The 18,338-nt window shown below is 45.0% G+C and overlaps 1 protein-coding gene across 1 annotated transcript in view; it reads right to left on the bottom strand.

Annotated features, from left to right (window-relative positions):
• Positions 1 to 18,338, bottom strand: part of TDRD12 (tudor domain containing 12) — a 119,957-nt gene that overhangs the window by 13,641 nt on the left and 87,978 nt on the right. Inside the window, exon 27 of the mRNA XM_084645049.1 lies at positions 2,478 to 2,641. Within this exon, the coding sequence (XP_084501175.1) occupies positions 2,478 to 2,641 (164 nt within the window). The remainder of the gene's footprint in view (positions 1 to 2,477; positions 2,642 to 18,338) is intronic.

Here is an 18,338-nt window from a genome sequence, read left to right as displayed (position 1 = left end):
CAGGAGAGGCAAATCTGCTTCTGTAATGAGCCAGCGGAGGCTCTCTGTACTTGTATGAAGTGAATTGAAAAATACTATTCCTTTTATTTATCATTTTAACAGTGCATATATTTGTAACCAAAAGTAATAATATAAAGTGAGCACTATGAACTTTCTGTTCTGCATTGTAACTGAAATCAACATTGAAAATGTAGAAAAACATGCAAAAATATTTACTAAATTTCAATTGGCATTCTATTGTTATAAGTGTGATTGTGACTAATTTTTGTAATCACGATTAATTTTTGTGAGTTAATCACGTGTTAACTGCAACTGACAGCCCTAATTATTACATGTATATGTATATGTTAACCTGAATATATTGATCAACAAACCTGATGCAAATCCTCACAGGAGTAACAGGCTTCTTAGCAGGCCCAGACATGCTATCAGATGGGGGAGGGTCAGTAAGACCAATACAGAGCACTATGAAAGAACCTCTGTGGAGGGGAAAAGGTTCAAGCAAACATTTCCCTCGGGGTGGGAAGACAAAGGAAGTCAGGGTTTAAACACTGACATTCACACCACTTGCTAATCAACAAAATGAACTGACACCTTATTAAGGCAATGCTTGCTTTTGCCTTTTTGGGACTCTCTAGAGTTTGCAAGACTTATCCTTGAGCAGGCTGTGAGGGTTTCTCCCCTCTGTGAGAATGCTCATGCTCCTGATCTAACCTCCCACAATGGAGTTGCCGCTTTATGCATGTTTTGAGGACCTATACCTCTCTCCAATTCAAAACTCTATGCCATACCAGTGCAAGGGTTGGTGGCTTACAGCTGCAGGACATAACTCTGCCTTTTAAGCCCATATCCGAGCAGAGCAAGGATTGACAACTTGTGGCTGCAGGGAATACCTTGCCTTCCGAGGCTCCTGGAAAGCCACCTATAGCACCTCTTGGACTTGGCTCAATGCTTGCAGGGCTTCACTGCTGCCTAAGTGAGGGGCAGAAGGAGCCTGCTCACACCCAAGAGGTGCTGTATCAGAGAAGCCAAAATTAGAGCCTCAATACTGCAATAACTCCTCACCTCAGGAGAGGGAGAGAGGAGCTAGAAGTCAAAATGAAGTCTCTACTGCAAGAAAAACAAATAAAAATTAAAGTTATAAACCAAAATGATCAGGAAAAATGGAACCATCAACTTGTTCTGTCACAGGAGGCAAAACTCTGGTGGCCTGAGCTGAAGGACAGGACTTTGTCCTGGAGCCTCCAGTAACATTGGAATGCCTTTGAAATCCACAGTTGGGAGGTACTACACATTAATATTGAATGAGGAGAGCAGCTGTGCAGCAGAATTGGAAGAATCCCACATTAGTGTACATTACCAAGTAATCTACAGTATATCTACTGTATCTATTGCTTCACTGCAGCAGTTCAGAATACTAACATATTGCTAGGGACCTTTGTTTTCAGATTTTTATTTATTTTTTCTTCTGAATTTATTGGTTTATTACTACAACAAAGACTGGTGAAGATTGGTGGGAAAAAAACTTAATTTTTCTGGGCAAATATCGGGATTTATTTTGGTGGATGGAAGGATGGGGGAAAGAGTAGTCAGTAGATTAATACTTTGATTAATGGAATTAAATGTGGTTTTCTGCCAAACTAAAACAGAACTCAAAACAAAGCCACCTCTGAGTTTAAAAGAATATATCTCTGATCTCCAAATAAAACTTTTCATTTGAATAAAGAGTTTACTGTTGTAGACTTAGAAACATTAGCCTATAAATATTTACATTTAATAACTGGGCCACACCATTTGCAGCACATACACTCTACTTCATCCTTTTCTCGTTTTTCCTTTTTTGTAAACTTTCAAATATTGCCTTGTGTTCTGAAATGTATTCTGATACAGATTTTCATTTTCTTTTCATTTCAGTGTGCCAGATCTTTAAACCATTATCTGCTACCAGCTTGAAATGTGTACATGGTTGGCATGAGATTCATCAGTACGTTCAGATGAGCACCTACGTCAGAGTTTGTGTGCATACCTCTTTGTTTATTGTGTGTATCTTCTAGACTAATACATAGCCTTACTTCAACATGAGCTGTAGCTCACGAAAGCTTATGCTCAAATAAATTGGTTAGTCTCTAAGGTGCCACAAGTACTCCTTTTCTTTTTACACAGACCAATGTATCACATAATACGTGTATCTCATGAAATGTATTGGATTTTCCTAACAAGCTATTTTTATATATTTGAATGATACAAAAGTACAGTGAAAAAAAATCGGAAAAACACAAATGATACTTTTTTTAAAACCTGGGACTTTTTTTTTTGGTAAAAAGCAGTTTAAACTGGAAATGAAGATGTTTACATATTGCATACATTTTTCAGTATGCCATAATTTAAAGATTCAACCTTCACCTATATTTTATCTTTTCATGGAAATTTGTTTTTCAAGTTTTCACAATTTACCAAAAAATGGTAGAAATACTTACCACACTGATTATTTTCCAAAATCATTTGAGAGCTATTGCAAATGTCTGTGAAATTTTCTCCCATTAATAAGCTATGTGGACTGGCCACATCCTGTTCCGGCACACTCTGCCGGCTGTCCACATCCTGCTCCAGCACACTTCTTTTGGGTGTAAAAGAAAGCACTCTGAAAATAAGAAAAGCTTCACTATTCTGTGGCAGTTAATAGTATACTATAAGTATCTTTGATATATATTGAAAACATAGTAAAAGCTTGTTAATATGCACTTTTGACATTCTGTAAGCATCAACATAGGATTACTGAACTTAGGGGAAATTTTCCACAGAAATTGAAGCAAACAGAAAATTAAAGAGCTTTTATTTTGGTGGCGGTGACTATACTGTATTCTGTACCATAACCATGATAGCTATCATTAACATTAGCTTGTATATGAAAGGATTGAAAGGTAGCCAACAGAGCTAGGTGGAGAATGGTAGAAGACTGAGATGTCAAAATCTGGTTCTGTTCCAATTTGGAATGGAAATCAAAACTTCTGAGATTCTCCATGAAATAGAATTACAGTTTCCCATCCACTTCTGCCAAGAGCCCTAGACTATAGTCTCCCATTTGCAAAGAGTCTTAGGGTCCTGGGACTCCCAAGACTTCCAGACTGAGCTCACCATCAACCCACCAGGCAAATGAATGAGGAACTGGGACTCTGGAAGCACATGCTGACTAAGAGCCGCGTGGGCAAGCTGTCAGGTGACCAAGCAGGTTTCTGGCAGGCAGAATTCTGTGGTTCCACAGAACGTTTGTATTTTAATGAATTGACAGATAATGACATAAAATAGCCTATGAAAATATAATATGATAGGTAGAAACTCGCTCAGATTCTAGAAAATTGTGCCCCTCCAAACTATTACAGTTTTTGAGAAAATCAGAGCAGTGGATAACAAACAGGCAGATAAAATTTACTTTGTTTACAAAATAGTCTTTGTGACAAACATTAGCTTTTGTAAAATCTAAGTCACAGAGCAAGAGGTAGGATTCTGTCATGTAACAAACATTGCATAAAAACAAAACCATGCGCAGAAATAAATGATCAATACTCAATATTAAAGGAGATTAATAGCACTGCCCCCTCAAGAACCCATACTAAAACTGGTATTAAAATATTAATAATCAGGAAAAAAAGACTTTAGTAGAGAAAAGCAAATTTGTTGACACTAAATTTTTTGGGTTAGTTAAGACTGAAGACTTGAAACCCAGGACAGCTCTGATCCCTCCTCTGCCTTTCTGGACAAAGACGAATTCAAATATACACTTAAGAACCTTTAGTCTGAGGGAATCAATTGTATGTTTTTATATCCAAAAGATGTGAGATCTTTTGAGAGCTTGTATTTGATAGGATTTTTCAAAATGGGTGATTGGATTAAGAAGGGATGGGATGGAGCCCTTAGATCCTTTCATCTATTTATCCCTGGTTAAGAGAGACCATTCTCTTGAGAAGTGGGATATTGTGTCTCCTAGACTCAGACTGCCATGGTGTGCTCTTAGGGGTTTTGCTGACACCTCTGGATTTACTATCTGAGCCACAGTTTTCCTGGCCATCCTAACTTGGGAATGTCTGTGACTAGTACTTCTGGACAAAAGGAGCATTTCTACCAGTTAAGACTTCCTGTGCCTTCTCAAGGCACTTTATGGCAATAGGAAGGACTGATTTGGTATGGATGCACCATGTATCTTATCCAATTTGTCTCCAAACCAGGAGACATCTGGTTTCTCACCTGTACTGCAACTAGAGTTTCAGATGTGTTGCCCACATGCACATTTCACTAATGGTGTGTATGGAATCTATGGACTTCAGTTCAGAGTCTTTTGGCCAGCAGTGTCTGTATGGTGCTCATGTACCCCGAGAATCTTTGTGCTTAATGACAAGGGCATAAAAGGGCAGAGCATGCCCACCGCCTCTCAGTTTTGTCCCAACTGCAGAATCCTGAGTAAAGGACTCTGAGGTCGAGGAAATGGATGACTAGTTGTGGAATGTGAGTATATGGACAAAACACCTTGAACTCCTCCAGTTATTGTAGATATGTGACATCTCATTCTCTTCAAGTGAAAGGATGCAATGGCTGAGGAAGCTTAGAGTCTTCAGAAGAACATGCTACAGCACAGCCTTGCAAACACAGCACTCAGCTTGCAGGCTTCAGTAATAGCACTGTTTTGTGAACATGTGAATGGATCCTCAGGTGGCTGCTTTGCTTATGTCAGAAATATGTGTGTTTCTTAACAATACTGCTGAGGCTGCTTGAGTCCCGGTGGAGTGATCTCAGAGGGGGTGTGATCTCAGATTGGCCACTCCACAGCAAGTCCTCATGCAATCAAAAATCCAGTTCAATAGTCTCTGGATTGATATGGCTTTGCCTTCGAGCTTCTCTGTAATGGAAGCAGTCTAGGTAAAGACATGAACGGTTTTGTTTGTTCTCTGCAAACAGAATGCCTTTCCAACATCTCAATTGTGCAGAGTGGCTTCCACCTTGGAGACATGAAGTTTTAGGAAAGAACTCTGGCAGGTGGATTTGTTGGTCAAAAGAAACTCTATGACTACCTTTGGAAAGAAGTTTGGATATGCTCTTAAGGACACATTGTCTGGAGAGAAGACTGCATAAGAAGTTACTCACCTTGTGCATAACAATGGTTCTTTAAGATATGTCCCCCTATGAGTGTGCTTGCATTCCTGTGCTGCTGATTGGAGAACTTCGGTAGCAATGTCCATTAAGCCCGTACATGGGTTGTTTCTCCTCATGCCTTGCTACAAGGCTAGTCAGCGCACATGAGCTAACACCCCTCCGTTCCTTCTCTACTGCAGAGTCAATGACAAAAACTCTGAAGTAGAGAGTAGGAAGGTGAACTGTGGAGCATCCATATGGACACACATCTCAAAGAACCATCATTATTGCACAAGGTGAGTAAATTCTTCTTCGAGCAGTATCCCTATGGGTGCTCTACTGTAGATGACACCCGAGCAATATCCCTATTAGCGGGTTGGGACTTCAGAGTCAGATCAGTTACAGATGACAATACTGTGGAGCCAAAGAGAGCATCAGAGGCAGAGTCCCCAGTGATCACATAATGTTCTGCGAAGGTGTGGACAGACGCCCATGTCGCCACTCTATAAATTTCTGAGATAGGAACTATCAGGGTTCCCCCCCACACACACGCACACACTGAACTCTGGGGTACAGATGTGGGGACCCGTATGGAAGACCCTCTAGGCTTATATTCTACCAGCTTAGGTTAAAACTTTCCCCAGACACAAATTCTTTTCCTTGTCCTTGGATGGTATCGCTGCCACCACCAAGTGATTTACACAAAAATTCAGGGAAGGGACACTTGGAATCCCTATCCCCCACAAAGGTAACCTGGCTACCCCATGTCAATTTATGTAGTACATACAGGCTATGTTGTCTGTTAGGCCTCTCGTGTGAGATCCTTTGATCGGGGGGAGGAAATGCACACAGGCATTCCTGACCGCCCTTAGCTCAAGGAGTTTGATGTAAAAGGATATCTCTGTATCGTGAGGTCATTTAGATGCGAACCCCATCTTATGAGCAATACATCAGTGGTGAGAACCAACAATGGGGTAGGTGGTTGTGAGAAGAGAATCCCTTTGCAAATGTTGGCTGGGTCCTTCCACTAATCTAAGGAGTTTTTGATCCTGGTGGGCGGTGACAGGGGTTTGTCTAGTCTGTCCCTCTTTGATCTGTAAACTGAGCTGAACCACATCTGGAGACATTGCACGGGAAGCCTGGCCTGATGTATTACCCTTGTGCCCGTTGCCATATGCCCCAAGAGTTGGAGGCAGTGTCTGGCTGATATTTGCAGACTGCTTTGAATGGTCTCTAGGAGTGTGGCCAGAGACAAGAATCTATGTTGAGGCAGGAGAGTTCTGGCCTATAACGAGTTGAGGTCGGTGACTATAAATTCCAGGAGTTTCATTGAGAGTTGATCTGTAGTCCCAGTTCTGTGATTCGGTGAGCCTCTTGGAGAGGCCAGGTTCTGAGGAGGCAATCATCCAGATAAGGGTAAATCATGATCCCTTGGGAGTGTAAGTGTGTGGCTACTACTGTGAGAACTGTGGAAAATACTCTCGGGGCCGATGACAGCCCGAAGGTGAATACCCTGTACTGGTAGTAGTCTTGTCCTAGAGTGGATCTGAGGAATTGTCTGTGAGTTGGTAGGACTGAAATAAGAAGATGTCTTGAAGATTGTCATAAATATAAAGGGAAGGGTAAACCCCTTTAAAATCCCTCCTGGCCAGAGGAAAAATCCTCTCACCTGTAAAGGGTTAAGAAGCTAAAGGTAACCTCGCTGGCACCTGACCAAAATGACCAATTAGGAGACAAGATACTTTCAAAAGCTGGAAGGAGGGAGAGAAACAAAGGGTCTGTGTCTGTCTGTATGCTGCTTTTGCCGGGGACAGAACAGGAATGGAGTCTTAGAACTTTTAGTAAGTATTCTAGCTAGGTATGTTAGATTATGATTTCTTTAAATGGCTGAGAAAAGAACTTTGCTGAATAGAATGACTATTCCTGTTTGTGTGTCTTTTTTGTAACTTAAGGTTTTGCCTAGAGGGATTCTCTATGTTTTGAATCTAATTACCCTGTAAGGTATCTACCATCCTGATTTTACAGAGGTGATTCCTTTACTTCTATTAAAAGTCTTCTTGTAAGAAAACTGAATGCTTTTTCAATGTTCTAAGATCCAAGGGTTTGGGTCTGTGGTCACCTATGCAAATTGGTGAGGATTTTTACCAAACCTTCCCCAGGAAGCGGGGTGCAAGGGTTGGGAGGATTTTGGGGGGAAAGACGTGTCCAAACTACGTTTCCCAGTAAACCCAGATAAAGTTTGGTGGTGGCAGTGGAAATCCAAGGGTAAAATTAATTTGTACATTGGGGAAGTTTTAACCTAAGCCGGTAAAAGTAAGCTTAGGAGGTTTTCATGCAGGTCCCCACATCTGTACCCTAGAGTTCAGAGTGGGGAAGGAACCTTGACGAAGATCAAGGACCAAAAACCAGTCTCCCTGTTCCAATGCTGGAATGATTGTTGTTAGAGTGACCATCTTGAATTTTTGAGCTTTGACAAATTTGTTCAGAGCTCTGAGGTCTAGTGTGGGTCTCCAACATCCTTTCCTCTTGGTTATTAGGAAATATAGTGAGAGTAGAACCCTTTGCCTCATAGATGTTGAGGTACTGGTTCTATGGCTCCTATCTGGAGGAGACTATCTACGTCTTGTCGTAGTAAACTCTTTTGAGAAGGGTCCCTGAAGAGGGACAGGGAAGAACGTTGTGGAGAGGGCGGGAGGCAAAATGGATAGAGTGCCCATTGCAAATGATCTCCATCGGTCCGATATTATGTGTTTTCAGGTGCTGCAGAACACTGCCAGCTGGTGGCAAAATGGCTGGACAGTGGTGGTCAGCCATAGCAGCTGGGGGAGTGTTCTATCAATGACTTGACCAACACATCAAAATTGGTGCTTGGACATAGATGGCTGGGACTAAGAAGACTGCGGGCTAGATGGCTTACTCCTCGAAAATTTATTTGTCTTTCTCTGTGGCTTGTAGTAATGCTGAGCTGGGTATTGGGAGGTGCATGGTTTGTGCTGGGACTGTGGACTAAATTTTCTCTTTTGTCCATCACCACAGCCATGGAGATGGACCTGGCTGCTGTGTCAGCTGTATCGAGGGCAGACTGTAATGTAGCCTTGGCCACAAACTGTCCCTGTTGGATGATGGCCTTAAATTAATTGCAGTGCGACTCGGGCAGCTGCTCAATAAAACTGTTCAGTTTCTAATAGTTTACATAGTCATATTTCACCATCAGGGCTTGGTAATTGGCAATTTGAAACTGAAGCCTGGCCGAAGAGTACGCTTCCTCCTGAAAAGGTCCAAACTCTTCCAGTCTCTACTGTAGGGAGTGGATCTCATCTGGTGTTGACGGCCGCAGGAATTAGTGTCCACCACAATGGAGGTGGATGGAGGGTGGGAGAAGAGGAATTCAGTCTCCCTCGCTGGGACATATTTTTTGCTCACCCGCTTGAAAGCAAGTAGATGCTGAAACACTGGGGTTGGCCACATGGGTTTTGCAGGGTCCAGAGTGACTTCATTAATAGGTAGGGCGATTTTTGAGGATGAGGATGAAAGGAGTATGTCAAGGAGACGATGGTGGGTGTCTCTGACTTCTTCTAGTGGTAACTGGATAGTGCATGTCACTCGCTTCAGTAGGTCGTGGAAGAGGCGAAAGTCATCAGCCAGAAATGGTGGGGGGAAGCACGATGGCCTTATCCAGGAAGGAGGAGGATGTGATCTTCACGGTCATCTCTTCCTCAACACGACCCTCCTGTTCCTCCGCATTTCTTCTGGAGGTTCTGACGCTCTGAAGGGCACGGTTGAAGGGGTGCACCGAGGGTTCCTGGGTGGGGCTAGAAGCTTGAGAAACAAGGTGGTGATATACGGCCCAAGGGTCCCTGTATAGCCACTGGGGTGGTGGTGGCACAGAGCATGGTAGTGGGTGGCTATACCAAGATGATGCTGGTGGGGCCATCTGAGGGTATGGCTCGGGGCCCTGTTAATATTGGGCACCATAAGGAGCTTGGGAGAAGTACTTGACACCTCCTTCAGTTCTCTATCCAAGACCACACTAGAGAGTGGAGGGCACGGCAGGACAGCAGAGAAGACTCAGTGCGGAGGTCCCAGTACTGTGAAGAGGAGACTCTGGTACACGGAGATACATGGAGGCCCCTTGAGTGCCAGAATTCCAGCGGTACTGACCAACTCAGTGCCATTGGCAGTACCAGGGGGATGGGGATCTTGCCCTGACCAATCACTCTGGTGCTGGATGAGGCACTGACAACAGTACCTATGGAGAATCGTCTACCAGCAATGTCTTTTTAGTGGCCTGCTTACTCCTGTCCTTGTCCCTCAGTGCTGTTGACTCAGTGCCTGTGCCCATTGCGTTCACAGGCTTGTCAAGGGTGCCTGCTACTGTAGATTTCCATGAGCCATACCGGGCTGAGATTGTCTTGGTGCCAATGGTACTGAGGATACCGAATGTTCTGGAGATTGTTTGCAGCTATCTCAGGGCTCACTGTGAAGACTCCTCACTCTCTTTTTCAATGATTTAGGAGTGGGGTCAGTGTCTTGTTTCTCAACCCACAGCCTTTAGATGTTGAGGACTGTGGGGAAGACTCACATCTGCCAGGTGACTCGTGTCGCGGGTCCGCCTCCATGAAGATGAACTTCTGTTTGAGCTCTTATAAGACCTGGGCTTGAGTTGCTGGCAGAGACCACACTTTCATTGAATGTGGCCTTCTCCGAGGCAGCATATGCATTGGGAGGGCTTGTCTGCGACAGGGATCATCTCTTTGCAAGAGAGGCACCTCTTGAAGCCTGGTGAACCGGACATACCCTGTTGGGGGAAGGGTCTCCAATATGGGGAAAAAGCAGGATTTTTGGGGGGAGAAAAGATAAAGAAAAAGGGAATAACTTTAAGTATAACTATATTAAGTACTAGCAGACTAACTATAGAAATGCAAAATTGAAAGCAATATCTCCATCTCTAGCCCGGGTCGGTTCAGAAAGAACCAAGGGGGATTAGCCCCCATGTGCTGACTAGATACGTTGGCACGGCCGGAGAAGACAAAAAGCATGTGCGGGCCTAACGAACACTAGTACCGAGTTTCTCCAATCAGCAGAGCAGGGACACAAGCACATCTACAGTGGAGCATGTGTATGGACGCTACTTGAAGAAGGAGGGTCAGCCGTCAATGCATCAATCTCTCCTACTCTTCTTGCTGAAGCAATTACAACCAAGGTAGATATTTTACTTGATAAGTGTATCAGGGAATAAGCATCATAAGCTCAGGAGACAAGGGAGGCAGTGCAAAAGGTCCAAAAGTTAAGGTCCCACGGAGGAATCAGATCCTTAAATCAGACCTTTCAAGAGACCCTACAGTTGGGTGGAACTGTTTGGCTTTTTATTGGTAGATAGTGTGCAGAGACTGACGGTAAATGCACTTTGACTGAGCTTGGTGGTAGGGGTCACTTTGTTTCAATTCCAACAGATATTCTAGGACTTTCAGCATCAGACATTTGTACCTAATGAGGGCCTTCCGTCAGCAACAGAATGAAAACCTTGTTCATCTTGCCAGGGAAGTCTGCCTTGTAGACCTTCCTACTCTTTACCAGACTATCACAGACAGATGAGATGCATGACTGTTCTAAAGTGGACAACCATCCAGCAGCCAAACAGTGATATGTAGAGACTTCAGATCTGGATGCAGGAACCTACAGTCACTCTGTAAGAGCCAAACCAGCAGCAGGGGGGAGACCTTGGGCTGGGAAATTTGAGAGGTTTAACATGTCTGGGAACCAGAACAGCTATCAAAATGAGCTTGTCCAAGTTATACCTTATCTTGTAGAGCACTCTGAGAAAGAGATGTTACTTACTGGAATAGTAACTGATTGATGTGTGTAAACCATGTACACATTCCACAGCTAGTATTTGAGTGTCCAGTCGTCATGCATCAGAAAACATCCTAGTCAGCAGGATCCATTGGGATGGCAACCTTGTGAGCTCTGGTGAGAGTATGAAGGATGGAGCTGTCTGATCACAACAAGGTCCTTCTTACTGCCCCGATGCAAGCTGGAGCAGCTCAGACTCAGAACACCTGTTTTCTTGTTGTACATAGTTCTTAGATAAATAGCAGTTTGTAAATCAGTGATAGCATTAGGCTTTATTTTCCTGGATTTGGGATCTTTAGCAAGGAAAGAACTTAGCCACCAAACACTCAACATTCAAACACCAGTTCCCTGAGATTTAAGAATCACCCTCTACAAGGCCATCATACTTTTGAATGACAGCCACACAAGGTGTTTATTCTATTTCGATGAGGGACACATTCCAAATAGCTGCAAAATATGCAGATCTTTCTCAAATCAAACCCAGTGCTCCAGAAAGTTCCATTTGAGGGCCTTCTTGATGGAGCAGTCAGTGTGCCCAAACTCTGATCCCGAGTTACAGGCATCAATAGCCCCAGGAATCCAGGGTCAGTGCCAGTGGCATTGTCAACCTCCTCCCAAGGTGCCCTTTAAAATCCTTGTCTTCCTCTAGGAAACACAGAAAAATCAGATGCTGAGCAGAAAACTTCAATTGTGAAAAAGTGCAGACTGCAGCATAAGCGGGACCAGACCAGACATAAGGCTCTAGGTCCACAAGATTAAAAAGGGATCAGACAGGGCACTCCTGCCTCTACTATTGAAGAGCATTTACACTTCATATTTTTTCTTATGTTACAAATAGGACCATTCAAGGAGTCACATTCGGAACAGATGTCTTGAAGGATGGAGTCCTTGATCTCACACTCCTGGTTTGAGGAGAAGCATCTGCTCAAGTTGTCTGCAGACCAGGTAAGTGGACAGCCACTTTGGCATCTGATGCACCAGTTCCACATCTGATTGCTTCTTCGTATACCAGGGAACACCCTGCCTACTCTGTTTGCTGATGTAGAAAATGGAGGTTGTAGTCTCAGTCATTATTTGGCTTGTCAGTCCCTTGATGCTAGGGAGTAAGGACTCAAAGTTTTGCACACAGCTCTGAGCTCTAGGAGGCTGATAAGCATTCACACTTCTTGTGCTGCCCGTGCACCTGGAGATCCCCCAGGTGAGCCTGCCATCCAAAACTATAGTTTTGGACAGAAGGCATTCACAGGGTCTTTCCACCAATACAGAGATGGAAATAAAAATTCAGGCACACAGAAAGGCATGTGCACTTGCTGCTTGAGGGTGGTGTACATGGACATTAACCAGAATTGCATGCACCAAAGTACAAGTCCATGCTGTGGTCATTGGATTTGACTTCAGCTGTGTAGTTAGAGCTGTCAAGTTCTCAAACCTGTCCTGGGGGAGATAAGCCATGGGCTTTATTGGGATAAAGAAGTATTTGCTACAGAACCCATTACCCGGATATTGAGGAGTGTCCCTTTATAGCACCAGGAGACAGAAGCAAGAGAATCTCTTGACATAATAAATCTGGGGTGGCTAACCTGAGCCTGAGAAGGAGCCAGAATTTACCAATGTACATTGCCAGAGAGCCACAGTAATACATCCGCTCCCCAGCGCCTCCCGGGAGCCCCATCCAATCGGCACTATTCCCCTACCCCAGTCAGCTATTTCATGTGTGCAGGAGGCTATGGGGGGGGAAGGGGAAGGAGCGAGGGCATGGCAGGCTCAGGGAAAGGGCAGGGGCCTTGGGGGAAGAGATGGAATGGGGGTAGGACTTGGGGCAGAGCAGGGGGTTAAGCAGTGAGCACTCCCCAGCATCTATAGCTCCAGCCCCGGAATCAGTGCCTATGCAAGGAGCGGCATATTAACCTCTAAAGAGCTGCATACAGCTCCAGAGCCACAGGCTGGCCACCCCTGCAATAGATACTCGTGAGAAGGATCCCTGAAGAGGGATGAAGAAAGGGCTTGGAAGTAGGCACTATGTGAAAGTTGACGGAATAGCCTGCTGTGGCTCATGGACACAATGACTGGGCCATGGTGATGAAGGACCATGGATGCCTGAAAAGGGTTAAATGATTCCTAAATGGGAGGGATCGTAGGTCTGGATTCACGAGTCAGTTTGAATCTCCCAACAGCCCCCTTGATAGAAGGATCTACCTCTGGAACTCTTCACACCCTGTGTCTTCTCAGGCGATAGTGTCTTGTCAGGCTTGGTCTGCCTCAGTACCAGGACTGAAGATGAGGCCCTATGAGTCAGTGAGCCAGTGCTCACACTCTTCAGATTCAAGAGGCCATGTATGGGGGTTCAAAGACCTTGGGTTCAGTGACGGTCTAATGGTTTTTACTCACAAGGAATACCTCCCTGTCTTTTCAAGTCCTCGATATAAAAGACTTGCAAATTACACATTTTCATGAAATGTGCAATTCCCCCAGGGCAGTATAGGCATTTTAGGTGCCTGTTTGTGGGCATTGCTTTCTCACGTGAGGGCAGTGAGGGCTTTGGATCTCTTAAGAGGCTATTCCTTCTGGCTACAGAACTGGCACCTGAGTAAGCACCAGAGCCACAGCGAGAGCTGGAGCCTGGTAAATTTCTGCAGCCATGTTTTTTTTTTTTAAACTAAATATATGGAATGGAGGGATTTCCAGCTCATGGGTCTATTAAGTTATTTTTTGTGTGCTTCTGTTCAGGGTGGAACCCACACCATTCGCCCAGCACATCGAATGCCCCTTCCATCTAATGCCACATCAGATGCAAAATGGACACCATGAAAAGAAAAACAAACAGTTATGAAACTTTACTGGTTACTCACTGATTGTTACAAGCAGGGGTTTGGACTCCACAATTAATAGCCTCGCATACCTTTCCCATCTAATACAGTACACCTTATAAACTAGCCATACCGGCTCTGTCCAGGACTGCCTGTAAACAGAGTTCCAAAAAATCTGGCTAGTATAAGTTCCAAAAAGACAAACAAACCCTAAGAGTGTATTATGTTCATTGCTGGCTTTAATATAAGAGTCCAAATTACAGCAGAAGGTGGCAGTCTGTGCCATGGCTGGAGATCAGCTTCATGGACCCAGAGATGCCTGAAAACAAGAGACCTCTGGGTCATCTCCATAGCTTGGGGCATCACAAAAACTAACCTGAAGCCTGAAAAACAGGAAATGTTATCAGTTCTGCTCTCGAGGAGAAGTCAGACCAGGCTCCCTGTCCAACACTATCCACTGTAGCTGGCAACAAAGGGGAGCACATTCCAGACTGATCTGCCTAGAGGCCATCAGGCTATGGCAGTTCTGCATTGAGAACATTACTTCAATAGCTGATCACTAGCCTGAGGTTCAGAATCATCTCATGGACTATCTCTGCAGGGCTTCAGGGACCACTCATTTTTCAGGGAAAAATACCTGTCTGAAAACAGTCAGCAGAAATGCTCTCAACATTGTGGAATCTAACAGGGCCCCTACGAACTCAATTTTTTGAGTGGGAGCAAAGATTGACTTTACAATGTTGGGGATGAGAACCAGACGGTCAAGCAAGTGCAGTGTGGTCCTGATGCGAGCAAGAACTTCCTCTCTGGATCAGTCCCTCACTAACCAATTGTCCAGATACAGGAAAAATATGAATTCCCTTCTTCCTGAGATACATAGTAACAATGACCATTCATTTGGTCAAAACCTAGGGGGCCAAAGAGAGGCTGAATGGAAGCACTGTACTGAAAGTGGCATTCCACCATGACAAACTGACAGAACTTTCTGTGGCTCAGTAAAATCTCCAGATGGAAGTATACGTCCTGAAAGTCCGGAACCACACACCAGTCGTTCTGAGACAATGCGGGGAGGAGAGTCTAGAGAGTGATCATTCAGAAACTCATGTATTCGATATAATTGGTGAGGCTGTGAAGACTGATGATGGGTCTTACCCCTTCCTTGGATTTGGGTACCAGGAAGTTAAGCCATGACCCTGGTGTCCTGGTGGAACTTCCTCCACCTCTCCCAAAGTCAGCCGCAAGTAGACCACCTAGAGGAGCAATATCTCATGAGAGGGATCCCTGAAGAGGGATGCAGGGATATGGGGAGAGGAACTGGATAGCATAACCCAATTTGATGGTACTTAGGATCCAGCTGTCAGTGGTGATCAAGTCCCAAGCATTGTGAAAGCAGGTCAGCCTGTCAAAGGGTGGAAATGAGGACAGAGGAGCAATGACTGGTTCAACAAGGAGTCAAAATGGGTGCCTGGAAGGATTTGATGGAGAGTGTGTGGACTGGCTAAACGCTGGGTCCAACTGCGTTCTCCCGTGGTATCCAACCCTCTTTCTGGGGTAGATTTGTTGCCTTGGAGGAGGAAAGGCTGGCCAAAGATGCGCTGCAGAGGATATTGCTGCTGGACAGTGTACTGGCACCTCTGCACCGCCAGTGTATATACCCCCAAGGACCGCAGGATAGCCCTGGAGACCTTGAAGGAGTGCAGCATCTTCTCAGTTTTGTCCAAGAACAATGTTTGGCTACCAAAGGGCAAATCCTCATTAGTCTGGACATCGGGGCAATACCCGAACTCTGCAGCCAGGAAGTCCTCATCATAGGGGTGACCGCGGCAGCCATCACCCTGACCAAGGTGTCCAGCACAGACTGAGAAGTTGTCTTAGCCGCCAAGCAGCCCTGTAACAGGGTCCTCTGCCCACCCCTCTTTCAGGGGCCCACTGACTGCCCCAATAAAGCTCAGAGAGGCTTCCTGTTATGCAGCACCCGTGGCTTTATTTACACACACAGTTCTCCCACCACCAGTGTTGAGCTATTTACAAGACTTACAGGGTTAGTTTCTTCTTTGGCTGGCAGTCAGCCTGCAGCGGGGAGACTGTCCATTCTCCTAGCAGCCCCCCTTCATACTGGCTCCCAGCCCTTATAACTGCTGGCTTGTCAGGCCCACAGGTGGAGCCAATCCCCAGGCCAGGCATCATGCCTGTTACACCAAGCCCAATCTATTTCTCTTGATTGGAGCTGGCTGAGCAGGGGCTAATTAGATGCTTTTGCAGCAGCATCCTGATACAAGCCCTCAGTGACAAAACCAGAAATTCTTCACATGAGGTCTTTGGCAGCTGGTCTGCAAACTTTGACATAGCTTTCCAGTTAATAAAAAAGTACTTGGACAGCAAGACTTGCCCGTGCATTTTGCAATTTGCATCTATAAGAAAGAGGTGATGTAAATCTTTCTGCTTATGAGGTCCAATCATTTAGAGTCCCCATCCTTGGGGGCGGACTTAAACCTGCCTGCCAAGTTTTGTTATTCACTGCAATTATGATTAGGGAATTTGGAACTGGATGGGAGTAAAACCCCTCAAATCCCTAAACAGGAATGAAATAGCACTTTTCCATGAGCTCAGCTGTGGGCATTACCAAAGATGGCGTGTTCTAGAGGGCCTTAGCTGGTTCAAGGAGTGCATCATTAACAGGGAGGGCGACTGCTCAGGGAGCAGACAGCTGTCAAACATCCACCAATTTGTGGGTGCTCTCCTGCAAGAATTCTCCTTGGATACCAAGGGACACTGCTACATGCCACAAAAGGTTTTGGTATACTTTAAAATCCTCCAGTACCAAGGGGAAGGATAAGCCAGACAACACAGCATTGTGCAGAGACTAAGACAAGGTCCTTTACTGAGCCAAAGCTGATCCTGTTCCACAGCTGACGGACCCAGACAGGATGACTCTGGAGGCTCCAAAGGGAGAAGGACTGCCAATGCCAGGGCTGCAACGGCTCAACAATCACCACCACAGACCTGACTGGCAATCTTGCCTTTGAGTGTGACGAAGAGCATCCCACAGATTCCATGGAGATCACTGGTGGCCAGTAGGCGCCCAGCAAGGGACCTCTGTGTCAACCACAAGATGCGTGCCAATCCTGGTACCAGTAATGGTCCAACGGTGGCCCTTGATGCTAGTCGGGCAATGGAGAGCAGGAGGATTGTGACACTGCTTTCCATATTTCTCACAGTAATATTATTATATGATTGTGTCAATCATAATGTATTTTATGCAAAATAGAATAATCATTCAGTAAATCACAACCTATTTGTATGCATGTATCATTTTTGTATCTAAAGTTAGGAATATTGACTATACGCATCTGTACTACAAACGTGTTTGCACCTGGGGAACGCCCACCAGACAGAACGCAATTAGGCGGGCTGGCTAGCTGAGAAGAAGTCAGTGGACGATTAGGGAGAACAAAAGACCTCTGAAGATGCTAATCTCCCACCTTACTGAGAAACTTTCCTGGGCTTCTACAATCAATCTCTGACTCATGACTGCTTTGACACTGCCGAGTCATGTGATCACGTCACCTGGTACTAGACTCCATTATAGAATACCAGTATTTTTCCACTGGGAGGGGGCAAAACAAAGGGTTCCCACCATATGTAAAACCCATTTAAGGCATGGGAGTGACAATCAGCTTTTGTTCTTCACTGAATCCCCACCCAGGATGACTGCTGGAAACATCTAAGAAACAAAACACAAACTAGGGGGAAGAAGAACTGAGCCCAGGCTGGAAAAGGTGTCTGGCCTATGAAAAATACCTGGAGTTTTAAGCTGCAAGCAAGAGCAGCTAGCTTGTCTTCAAGAACCTCTGCAATCTGCCTAAAACAACATTTATGGTGAGAAATTACTACTTGTAACCAATTTCTTTAGTATCTTGCGCTTAGTTTGCATGTTTGTTTCGTTTAATAGGCAATCTGCTTTGATCTGTTTGCTAGCCCTTACAATCACTTAAAATCTATCTTTTGTAGTTAAACTTGTTTTTGTTTTCTCTAAAACCAGACTGTGGAATTCATAATGGGGGGGGGGGTGGCAAAAGCTCTGCATATCCTTCCTCCACACTGAGGAAGAGGGTGAATTTCATAAGCTTGGGCTGTATAGTTCTCTTTGAAATGCAAGACTATACAACTTTGGGTTTACATTCCAGAGGGAGTATGCACTTGAGTGCTGGGCAATTCCGCAGCTGAAGTCTTCCCGTGCAGTCCTGATTTCAGTGTCTGTGCCTTTCTGCAGCTGGGTGTGTCCCTACTTGTGTATGTGCTGGAGGAGGCTTGCGGGCCTGGCTCAGCAGGATAGTGTATGGGAGCCCATGCTGGTGGAACAGGTGGGCTCAGCGGTACCCCAGTACATCAGGTGACAAGGATGACAACCCAAGCTCAGATGCAGAGAAGTCTCAGGATCCCAGAGATAAGGGTGGAAGCAGGATCAGAGAGAGCAAGTAGGCAGTCTGACTCATCCATCCCCCAGAATGAGGCAGGAAGTGGCGCTGCCAATAGAGGTGTATCGAGCATGCC

This window comes from Lepidochelys olivacea (genome assembly GCF_965140295.1).
Source record: "Lepidochelys olivacea isolate rLepOli2 genome assembly, chromosome: 12".
Taxonomy (NCBI): domain Eukaryota; kingdom Metazoa; phylum Chordata; order Testudines; family Cheloniidae; genus Lepidochelys; species Lepidochelys olivacea.
Note: the sequence above shows the minus strand (reverse complement) of the source record. Positions and strands in the feature narration are given on the sequence as shown.